This window comes from Aplysia californica, unplaced genomic scaffold, assembly GCF_000002075.1.
Source record: "Aplysia californica isolate F4 #8 unplaced genomic scaffold, AplCal3.0 scaffold00661, whole genome shotgun sequence".
NCBI classification, from domain to species: domain Eukaryota; kingdom Metazoa; phylum Mollusca; class Gastropoda; order Aplysiida; family Aplysiidae; genus Aplysia; species Aplysia californica.
The window spans coordinates 233,381-245,928 of record NW_004797931.1 but is presented as its reverse complement, the minus strand read 5'-3'; the positions used below and the strand labels follow the sequence as shown (position 1 = coordinate 245,928).

At 41.5% G+C, this 12,548-nt stretch overlaps 1 protein-coding gene across 3 annotated transcripts in view; it reads right to left on the bottom strand.

The window, feature by feature from the left end:
- Positions 1-8,464: 8,464 nt before the first annotated feature.
- LOC101862610 (protein lin-9 homolog) overlaps positions 8,465-12,548 on the bottom strand; it is a 36,424-nt gene continuing 32,340 nt past the window's right edge. For all 3 annotated transcript variants that reach the window (XM_013087941.2, XM_005108115.3, XM_035972352.1), the window contains exons 17-18: positions 11,877-11,971; positions 8,465-9,373 (exon numbers count right to left, since the gene is read on the bottom strand). In XM_013087941.2, coding sequence (XP_012943395.1) covers positions 9,265-9,373; positions 11,877-11,971 — 204 coding nt within the window. In that variant the 3' untranslated portion in view covers positions 8,465-9,264. The remainder of the gene's footprint in view (positions 9,374-11,876; positions 11,972-12,548) is intronic.

The following is a 12,548-nucleotide window of genomic DNA, read 5'->3' as shown; positions in this document are numbered from 1 at the left end:
CGAACTCCCTGGGGTCATTTTGTACCCCCGGGTATATATATTCTCCACAATTTAGAAGAATACTTCTTCTAGTATGAAGATCTCTTTGAAACTTTCAGTATTTCTCAAAAAACCATTTTTATTTGACAGAATGCTATGCAAAGCGTACGGATGGGATTAATGAGTAAATTTCCTCTTTGGAAAGTGGTGGCTCAGAGTTCCCCACGTCGTATGGATACGATAGTTAAACACGACGTACGGATAGGGTTAAATCTTCACCACCTCTCTTGAATTTGCTGGTATGACTGCTGAACTGTGTGTTGCGAATGTGAGAGAAGTGATAAAGGACAACAGTGGATTTTCATGAAAACTTAGTCAGCTTCTTAACATTTAGTCTGCTGTAGAACACAGTAACCTTTTCAAAACATTATCACAGTAAACAGAACAAAGTGAACAATGAAAAAATTTCTGATTGCACAAAATCAATGTATTAATCATATTGCCAGTATCATGTTATAAATTTCATCCTGCAGTTTCACTTAACATAATAGACCAAGAAAAATAACATCTACAAAAAAGACAACCTTTAACCATACCTTTGCTTTTCCTCCTCTCACAAACAACTCGGAATTTCCCTATCCTTCAAAGGTGCTATCAAAAAGTCCACTTACTGACAGATTACACAACCAACATCCTGAGAACTTCTTCAACATCAACCACCTTCTTCAAAATAACAGTTTTGTTGACAGTGCACCCTCTCTAAACTAACCCCCACTGGCAGCAATGAACTGAGTTTTGAAGTCTAGTGGGGAGATACCAGGGTGGAACTGTCGAGGTGGGAACTTGCAGGTAGCACCTCTAGCTCCACGAAGGGCTTACATTTTTGGGCATATGTGTCCAGACTCACACGGGGATCAACATGCAGAGGCGCGTGCAAACTCACAAACAAAATGTTATTGCTTCTAAATAAATTTTCCTGGCTTTGCAAAGTTATACAAATCTACATATATCTACAAGGATAGTCCACTAGCCAGGATTATTTAGCAACCACTCTCAGCTGACAATGGTAGATGAGAGAACGGAGAAACATCCTGGTCTCCAACTGAAAAAGAAAACCTGACTGCTAAAAAGCACCTCACAAATAAAAGAACCTCTTCTCCTTTGAGGTTTGAAACCATGCACAACCTATCAACGGATCAGAACTACCATAAACCAGACATCAAGTGTAGAAATAACTATTTAAAATGTCCCAAGCTTTAATGCTGGGACTGGAAAATCTTGTGTCTTGACAAAATTCAGGCAAAATACAGTAGAACACGGCTATAGCGGGACATTTGGTTCCAGAAGAAAAATCCTGCTGTAGGCGAGTTCCTGCGATAGGAATGCAGAGGGGAAATTACCGAAAAATGTATTTAAATTCACATGATTACCCCCCTCCCAAATCAATTAAATTTGCGCTTTTGATTAGTCTTCCTTTTCTTGTCAACTTCGTCGGTTATCTCCACCTTTAATTCGAGTGAGAAGCGTTTCCTTTTGTCCTTGTTGGAAGCCATCTTTTCCTCGGTCTCGTTGCTTGTGCTGACTATCCATTAGTAGGCCAACCGCAGAGCTTGTGAAATGGATGCGTGTGTATGCCTATGAGCATCAACGATCGCAATTCAATGAATCAGTAATCACACACTACACGCTCCCCTCTTCCATTACTTTTTGGCCTAGCCTAGCCTTAGGGCTATGGCCTATACGCTCTCATACTGAGCGTCTAAGCTACGGCACATCACTTTTGGAGTTGCTTACGTAACGCGTCTCTCCGCACCATCTCTCTCTGCTGCCTGCCCCACCTCACTCATCACTGGACTGGCCAATCACAATGCTCCACCGCTGATTGCCTGTTTGGAGCCCGCCTACAGTTCCCCAACCCCCGTCCCCCCAGCTAGAGCTCGCTCGATCTCTCCCGCTGTATCCGAGTTCAGGCCTTTCCTTGCCCCGCTAAACCCGAGCACAGGTTAATTGAGTTTACATATAGAGAAAAAAGGGGGATTCAGGTAAGGTCCCGCTGTAGGGATCACCCCCTGTAGCGGGTGCCGCTAGTTGTGTTCTACTGTATACACCGAACTTGGTTTTCCTCAACAACAAAAAAAGATTTTGAAACAAAATTCCTGGGAATTATAGCTACAGCCTGATACAGGTCTGAACTTCTCAGGACAGGACACAAGAGGCAGCCTCTCTACCACCTGATGAACGCTGACAGGGTTTTATCAATTCAACACTTGCTCTACCACAAAATGAGCCGGGACAGTATGGCACTATTGACACAGTAGGATATAGGAACACCAGGAAGCCAATTATGTCAGTTGCAAAACAGAAAAACAAGAAGAAGGGTGGGTTGTGAGGGAAATGAAATATTAAAAAACAACAGGGAATAATTGCAAATCTTCAGCCTTTCTCATTATCCACAAAAATGCAGAATGTACATAAATGTAGGCTACTTGGATGTGCTAAACAGTAGTTAACATAACACTTTACAAAATTAGCTGCCAGTGTTGAAGAAGACACTTTGTACTTGAACAATCAAATTTCAAACATATTTGAGTCTCACAATTCATTCCACTATAGATACAAAAGTAAGCTATCACTGACCTGGGATAGAAACCCCACAAATCAAAACACCCGTTCTCCAAGCACATCTCATTCAGCACAATGAAGTGAACAACTCACAGAGCAGATGGGCCACACTGCACACAAACAAAAGAACCGAACGTAACGCTTCTTCATTCCCTTCAGTGCCATTCATCTTATTATCGCTAAATTCCACAAGTGCTACGGAGGCGACAAACTATGCAAACACACAACAGTACCATGGTTCCAATTCGAGTGTGTGTGTGTGTGTGTGTGTGTGTGTGTGTGTGTGTGTGCACGTGGTGGTGGTGGTGTATGTGTGTGTGTCCCTGCCAGCCTGACCTCCTGACAATCAGATACAGTGTGTGCGGGGGCTCTCGTGGCCTAGAGGTTAAAGTGTTGGCCTCTCATTCAAAAGTCCCGGGTAGCGACCGAAAAATTTTCTTCTCTAAAATTGTCTCCTTTCACCTCCTTTCCTGCTCTCTAGCAATGTTCTGTTGTCTGCTTTCAATTCCACTTTCTGCCCCCACCCCCTCACCTCCTTTGCCCCCTCCTCTTTGCTACTGCTACTCCTTGGCTCCTCCTTACTGCTGTCTTTCTGCCACACCCCTGATCTTCTGGTAGGAAGGATCTACACCTAGCCTTCTCGGACAAGGGCGAAAAATCTCGGAGGGCCCGTGTGCAAGTTGCGCACGTTAAAGATCCCTTGGTGGTCTAAAATCGATAAGAGTAGGCTTAGGCCGCCACCCAGGCAAAATTCAAAATTTCCTACCAACTGAAAATATTAGGTGTGTCCCGCGCGCTCATATGACCTATGCAGTTGCGAGCGCCGTAAAACACTTTACAAAAACAAACAAACAAGATACATGTTTCTCTATTGTACACACCAACACTGTATCGTTTGAGCAAAGAGAAACACATCAACCCGTTAATGCCCATTTAGTGCAAGGAAATTTAAAAGAAAGACAGACAGACAGAAAAAAATAGAGTGAAAGAAAAGTAGTATGAGTAACTAGTGGTGCTCTCCAACCATCCGCGCACACATAAGTCTAGCAGCGAGGCATCGCATTTTACAAATACACAAAATTAAATTCACCCTTAGCGAAATATTTTGACAATTTGCTTCCTTACAGCCAAACCATGTTATCAAACTTTGGACATGAACATTGTTTTCCCTAAAATAAAAAGTGCATACCATGTCCCATCAGAAATTTTTACAAGTGCAACCTTCAAAAAAACAGTTCATTTTATACAAACAATAAAAACAAAAAATTTAAGTTGTCTCTGAAGAAAAAAAAAGACTTTTTTTTTAATCTTCAAAAATGTCCCCCAAATCATGATGATTAATTTTGGCTCTAAGCTGATGACTTCCCGTAATATACAGTGCTTCCACCAGCGGAAGCTGAAAAGTAAGGATAATTTTGCCAGGGGTACAGAGTCCTGGTGGGGGATCAGGGGGCAATGCCCCTGAAAAAATTGAAATTTAGTGCTTTTAGAGGGTTAAAATGGCATTTGGGAGCCTGTTTGAAGAGATTGCCTAAAACCCATAACATTTATTGGTTCGCCAACATTTTGTCTTGTTCAATTTTTTCACCTACATATCTTTCCATTGCTGGCAATGTGTAAAAGCAGATTCTCTTCCATTGCTACTATAATTCAATTAATTTGTCATCGCACACTTGATAGAAGGCAAACCTGGAAATAATAGATATGTACCTTCACAATACAGTTACCCAGCGTATACCCTAATTTTCCACAATTTTCACTTCTGAAGGTTGCATGTCACAACCTCGGAACACCATTTCGAATTAGACCTATACTCTTGATTTTAGTAGTTTTAGCATAATTTATTTCATCGCGGCCCTTATCACGTTCCTGTGCAGTAGAATCTTCTTTTGTGTAAATAGTGTTCCTGTACATAGAACTTATTTTTTCACGAGACGTTGGATTTATTATTTCATATTGAAAGTTGAATTTACCCCTTCCACTGAAAGCAAGACAATCACCTTACTCTGCATTGAAAGCCTTTACCGTCATCTACCACAATCACCTGACTGAAGGAACTTGACCAGACAACCAAGATTGCTGTAAGTGTACCTATAGTTTTTCTCACTGCTTAATTACAGATTTTTCTTTCAGGTTACAGAAAATTAAGCACCAAATACAGAAGATTTGGAAATTCAAACTAGGCAGGTCTACTTATACAAGACGATACAAAGACGAGTACGGATCTTTTGCTACGGAATTTCAGTAGATATTTTGTCCTACGCTGTCGGGTTGTTTTTTTTACGGAGGGAGTTGATAATGATGGAGGAACAAGTACGGAACTGGCAGAAAGTAAGGATTTCCGTAAAAATACGGAAGAGTGGAAGCACTGAATATATACCACATAGTCCAACAATTCCTTTCAGCGCATTATTCACCAGGTTAATAAACACCGGCACACAAGGCGATTCCTCAACAGAACATTAACAACCCTGATAGCGATACACAACAACAACAGAGCACTTTCTTAGATAAAAATATAATGCACAAGTACAATTAGAGGGGAAAAAAATAAAGCTAGTGACTTATGCCGTGAAATGTGACATGTTTTGACAGGATCCAGCCTGTCTCACAATGAGAAATTTACTATGCAGAAAATGAAAAATAACTTTCTGTTCAAAACGGAAAAAGAAAATGACGTAATGCAAAATTCTCTTTTCTGAATATTAAGAACAAGGAAATAGTTTCTTAAAACCAGTGAAAAAAAAAACGGTATTCCCTTTCATGACCAAAAAAAAATATTGAAATAATATTCTGAAAGCAGAAATTAGGGACTTTCGTCTTTCCACGACATAAACGGAGAAAAAGTTACGCGGCGGTCCTTTTTATTCTATAAAACAATCATTAGCTGAATTTACTAAATATCTACTCAACACCAATCATCAACAGCTTTCATCAACTTTCTCCCTTCACACACATACACAAATGAATTCAGACACACGTTTACTAGCCAGTTTCCTCCCTTCAAACAAACACACATGAGCTCAGGCCCACCCATACACCGGTTACAGAGAGGAGGAATAAACATAGCATTACACAGTACAAATACAAAGTTCCGATGGTGCACACAACAAGGGCTCCATGATGCTAGTCCACATTTCAGATATCTGAGATAAGACCAGGCACAGGAACTGAAGATCTAGTACCCTTCTACTGAACCTCACCACCTCTTACTGCCTCACAAAAGGTGCTGAAAGGGACCTCTTTCTCCGTTTGTCACCTTGCCCGCATGATTCGTGAACACCTGTGAACCAGCTATAAAGAGTAAAGGTGCGCTTCCTTGTGTGCATATATATTTGTCAGCAGCAGGTTTGGACCTAGCCGTAATATCAAAGTGCAGCTTCACAGCAACTTGCTTACTAAACCACTGCAAAAACTGCAATATAATGCAAAGAAGTGGTCTGAAGTCTGATTTCCTCGAGAGGGAAATAGGCACCGAGTGATATCACAGGCATCTTGTACTGCTCCACTTTGTATCCCTGGATCAACGGCTACTTGGAGCTGGGTTCTTTCATCTTAATTATACAGTAAAAAGCTGTGGTTGAAATATTTTTCAGAGGCAGCATACACTCCACTATCATCAAGTCCATTTGTCTCTGACCAAAATTCCAGCAAAGCTTCCCAAGCTAACTAAGACAAGACATTCTTTCTGATTAAAAAAAGGATACATTCTATACAGAAGTTCTAAGGCATATGTTAAACTGTGCAGTCCGTGCCGGCTTTAAGCACGTTTCGGACTCAAGCACGCTAAACGGCTCTTACCGAAATTTTGCTATATAAATTACACGCCTTCAAGCATGCTTCATTGACAAGACAGTCAATATTTTCATGATGACCCATCGAAGATCGAACACAGTCTACACCGCAGCAGTGGAGTGTGTCAAGAGAAACACAAAGAACGCAAGTGATGGACACACACACTCACACGGGTGGAGAGGAAGGCAGATGCACACAGCCGCGCGCGCGGACATAGGATCTAGCCTAGGCCTAGGGCAAAGCTACACACGACCAAAAAAAATACAAAGAGAGTCGGGGAGACGAGAAAGGGAGGCTGGCTGCAATTTCCCCTTTGACCCTCGCTATCCATTAATCCTGATTGTGTATCACGTGCGAGGTGGGATGAAGGCGGTCGTATGAGTGGCACAGCGGGCAGTGGTACGCACAGGCAGTGTGTAGGCCTAGTGTGCTGTATCGTGACTGGCCGTCTAAAGTTTTCATTTCCCATTCGACCACAAAGCAAAAACAAACAAGCGAACAAAAACTACTATGGCGGGTGTCTAAATAACAGTGCACACTTTTGCGGGATCGCTATAGGCCTACTTACAAACAAAGGGAAATAGCACGAGAAATTTTCTACTTGAAAATCTCTGGATTATGTCTACTTCGCACTCAAGCACGCTTTGGCTTTAAGCACGCTTAAGCTTTCTCCCGATGACCGTGCTTTAAGCCGGCATGGACTGTACCAGCATGAGTCATAATTCTACAGCAATGTCTGCCCCACCTATTCAGTCACAAGTTAGACACAAGAGCAAAATGTAACCATAAATGAGCCTCTACCCCCACCCCTCCATCCAGTAAAAAAAATAATAAAAGTAAGCAGACAATACGAGAGGGCATACATACAACTCTCTCATTCTGTCCCACTGTGCTGGAAATGTGAAGACAAACCAAAATAACAACAGAGTTAAAATCCTTTTCCTTCCCAAACACAATCCTATAGAAAAATCTCCACAAAAGTTTGGCTCTTACTTACAACAACTCATGCAATATTCAAGACATCAGTCTCTGATATCTCAGTCATTCAAACAAAATAATAAAAAATCTGTTCGCTGAAGTAAAATACTGGATTTACCAAATGGGGAGCGCTGTGACCATCAGATGTCAAGATCAACCCAGCTGACTGAAAATGGCCCAAATATAAATGGGGTTTAAAAAAACCTTCCCTACATCATTTTAAGTGGGTGGCATAAACCGTGTCCATTACTCTCCTTCAAATAGGAACGAAATGCTCTCAACTGCCTCTCTTGACTGGAAAGAAACAAAAACAATGTTAAGCTGCACGTCATTTGGTGTCCCAATAGCCACCACACAGCCATGGATTTCGCCGCTGAAAGTCATGCAACAGGTATGAATAAGACTCTAGTACAGTGGAGTCCACTTATAACGAGTCCGGAAAAAACGAGAAGTCTGTTATAAAGACACTATTGGAAAACCCCGTTTTTTTCTCTTCTTTACCTCTGTATATAAAATACTGCTATAGCGCTATCAGACAAACATGAGAGTCGGTTATTGCGGATTATTGCGGCTGCTATGCACAGTGCATAGGCCAATTATACATAATGCGAAACCTCGCCTGTTGAGAAACTTGATGGTGATCTAGCGAAACAAAGAATGGGAGAGCCAATGTGTGTCAACAATGAAGGCCGGAGCGACTGAGTAGGGAGGATGTGGCTTGCGCAGACAAGCAGAACGCATCGCGTGATAGGCCAGTGTAAGCCTAGTTTAGATTATCAGGGCCTACCATGCCTCTCACTTCTCCTATGCGTGGATGGAGAGGTCACAGCAATGTGATGGATGAAGCGAATGTGTGATGTGCGCAAGCAGACGGAATGTACCACAGGGTGTGGTGGGGTGGGGGAAACACAGCGGGTCAGTTAGCCCAGAGCCCTTTCTTTCTGATCGCCAACACAGAGCTGCCAGTCAACATCGCTAGCGCTAGAAAAAGAAAACTGGTTCGATTTTTGATCAAGTAAGACCTAGAGGTCATGTTGAAACAAAATCATCACCAGGGGAGATAGTAAAAGAAAATATACAGAACGTCAAACTCATAGATTAGGCCTACTTTACAGTTTCCCTTGAATTTATAACTGGATCCCGTATAGCGAGAATCCTGCTATAACATACATTTTTCACCGATCCTCTCCCTCTCGTTATAACAGGATTCCACTGTAGCAGACGAGGAAACTAAAATCCTCAAGTCAAGTCTTTGAGTACATATTAAATTCTGTATATGAACATTTATGACAAGGGAGGTAATTATGCTTTTATAAGATGACCAAAGAAAAAGATTATGCCCGTTCTCAAAGTGACATTCCAGGCAATACAACTGATATTTTTCTCACAACTTCGGCCTCATTTGGACAGTCTGCAAAATGCAGTATTGTGAAGAGCAGGCATGTGGTTGTGACAGACTGCTGGTGGGATGTGTCGCCACTTTATCACGTACGGCACAGATTGGCGACCTACATATAAAATTGGAACCATTATCTCTTTTCCTGACTCACTGGCAAAGATCCATTATGTGATTCAATTTCCTTACTAAGGGATGAACGCAACTGCCTTGCCTCAAACAACACTGTGAGATTCTGAAGCTCTCTACAGCCCGTTGTTGATGTCCCTCTGAGATGGTCAATGCGCGATGCGATGAATTTTCCTGAAAAGAAACCTCTGAGAATGTTGGTGCACCGCATTCACACATTTTGTTGAGAACCTATCTCCGAGAATGTCTGTGCCCATCACAGCAAATTTTCTTGCCAAGGTAACAGCGTCCTGTGACACAGTCGGCAGTAAATCTGTTTTCATAGAAAAGTCGGTGTGCCCCACAACCAGTGTGACGTCTCTCGGCTATACCCCCGTCGAGCTGGAAGAAGCGGCAAACGCATGTAGATTACCCATCTGACTCAGGCCACTCTGGATGTGATTGATGTGAATCTCCACGTTGTTCTGAAAGACACTGAAACAGATCCAGGGAATACGGTTGTTAGTTTTTAAGTTCCTTTTTGTTTTAGTAGAGCTTTTACGGCGCTCGCAAATGCATACGGTCATACGAGCGCCAAGGGGGGATGTCAACAGAGAAGTCCTTACAGGGAATCAGACTTACTCTACTCACCTCTCTAGCTTCAACACCACAAAGTCTTCTTCGACTATCAAGGCACCCCGGAAATAGCGGGTCACAAGTAAGTGACAAACATACAAAAGAAGTACAGCAGTTCCCTGTTGCAGTTCAAGCACTATTATGAGCATGAAATAGATGAATCAGCCCTTACAATTCTTCTGTGCATAAGAACAGGTTAAAGTCCCCCCTTTGGGAATGGCCTAAAGACATTTCAGTCAGTTGCACCGCCCGGGGAGGGGGGGGGGGGTGTGTGTGAATATGGTTGTTTAGAGCTATTTCTGACTTAGTTTGAGTGAAAAGAACCAGTAATGGGAAAGAGCAAGACAGACAAAAACAAGAGAAGAAAAGTAAAGACAAAGGAGCTACCACTGGCACCCTCCAAACAGCTGTACTTACATGAACACACTAAAGAGTATTTAGGGCTACTTTTTTAAAAAGACAGTAACAACACAGGGATGCACAAGACAGTAGGACCCACTCATGGCACCCTTCTCCCAGATGAACAACATTCTTTGATTAAGTGTTGGAACAAACCATGTAAATATATACACATGACTGGTCAAAAATGAGTAAAAGATAACACAGAAGTCATCCAATAAACATGTTTGTACACTTTAGACAGACAGAAAGTATTTTATCTATAATACTATAAGATAATGTTGAGGGGCATTCCCCTTGCCTGCAATAATTAGTAGGCTACAATATTATTATAGTTAAAGCGAGAGAATCTTTTAGGATTTTCAAGACCAGATAAGACTCCTGGTCAATATAATGAAACCATGTAATCTCAAAAGTCAACTAAGTATTTTGTGAAACGCAACAAAAGAGCACAGTAAACCCATCACAGTGGGCAAATGCTGGTATCTGGTCAGACTGAATGCATAATAAAGAGCTCAAGAACTGATGAAACAAGGAGCATTTACCAAGAATCAGAAGATTTTTAATTTCCTTTTTAAAAACTTAAGGGAACATATCTATTTTAAACGTAGGTGTTTTTATGTCCCAATCAACACAATTTTAGATCATTTATGAGGAGGGCTACAGCCCTACCTGTCATAGCCAACATGGGCTGAGAGGGATACAACATCTCAGCAGAAAGACAGCTACTCGATAAAAATTTTCACCACATGGGAATAAAACTAGAGTCTTATAATGCATGCAAAAGCAAAGCCCCTAAACTGTAATACCACAGACGCCAGAATGGGAAGGCAGACTAGACATGTTCATAGTCAAAAGTGGGAAGTGGGGTATTAAGCCACAAAGGAAAGGGAAGGCTACCTGAAATCAAACACAAAGAAGAATGATCCCAAAGGAAAGGCAGCTGCTCACAGAACAAAACAAAAGACACCAAATCAGTCCTCAGCCTCAGCAAGACTACACATCAAGCCAAGTCCCTGGGTTGTCTGCCACACAGGCTCAACCATCCAATCAAAGCCCAGCTTGCTAGCTCACATGACCGGGATGAACCAGTCTATAAGCAGCTGGCCAGACTAACAGAAAAGAGGCTGAGCCTGCACTCTGTGCGCAAGGATGAACTCATCATTGGACTGACTAGTACCGTTAATTAAGATTAAATTTACACAGCGAGTTTGAGCTATAAAAGCCACAAGCAGATATATGGACAATTGAACACTGAAGAAAAGATTAAGGAACACACCACACCAGAGTGCCGCTCTGGACAGACTAACTACCAAAAAAAAAAAAAATCTTGTTTAACCCCCACCCGAAGTTGAAAAAAAATCTTCGTACAAGTTTAAGGCAAAGAAACTGATTTAATAATATTCATTTTATGTTAGGGGATAGCGAGGAAACAGTGAATACAAAAGAAGTGGGACCTGCTAACAGCACTTCTGCCTTTACTACATAAGACAAGCTAAAATCATCCCCAACACTACACGGCTTTTTTTTCTCCCCATGTCACTGTGCCTGTGTAAACATACTTTCATTTCATTACACACAACAGGCCTATACAGAAGTCAGTTCTACATTTGAGTGACGAGTCATATGTTGTGTAAAAGATCTTGGCAGAAATCTGGGTCTAGTAAGAATGATGGATCATTATAGCCAAGTAACAAAAATAATGGATCATTATAAAACCAAAACGATAAACAAGTGAATCAATGTCCAGTAGTTACCGGATGTTGTTGAACTGAAAGTTTACAGTGAGTCAACCGGATAACAGACACTGAAAAACAAGCAGAAACAGACCATACTAGAACCCCAATTAACCAATCAACCACAGATATTACAGAGAAGAACTCCTGGGATTTTAGCACAAGTACGTGCAAATACACGAGCATGCTAGAAGACACACAAACTCATGAAATAAAGTAAGACCTACTTTAAGTTGTTAGCGTCCAAACCACCTTTGATTGCTTGCAGACTGTCCTGAAGAGATCCGAATTCAAAGGAACTGTTCTCGTTTTCTGAAAAGGTCTGAGCAGGAAAAACAAGACAAAAAGAACAAAATTATTAGCAGCCAAGGCTACAAAAGAGGAAGTCACAGGGAAAAAGAAACTCTGCACTTACCTTCATAACATTTTTAAGCACCTCTTAAAGAACTGTTTGAGAAAGGCATGTGGCAAAATATTGTTCCAAGATCGTTTACAGTCCACTAAGTGTTACTAAATATCAACTCCTGCAGATGCCTGTTGAGTATTTGGGACCCATGTCTTTTCTACCTCTCAGTGCTTCAAAATACAACAATTATCATGAAAGACTCCTCAGTGCTTCAAGATACAAAAATTATCATGAAAGAACGACAAAACTCATAGTGTTAGTAACTGCTGTTATGTGGTACATTAAAGTAGTTACCGGTAATCGAGTTTTAAATAAAGCTTCTGCATAATAAAACCAACTAGCTCTTAAAATACTGGACATAATAGCTGAAGGCATCAGCTCTGACACTGCCACATAGACCACGTGTGACCCCATTCAACAAACACAGAAAGACTGCAAACAGCACTGAACTTATGGCATTTGTGTTCACATCTAATCAACATACAGTGGAATC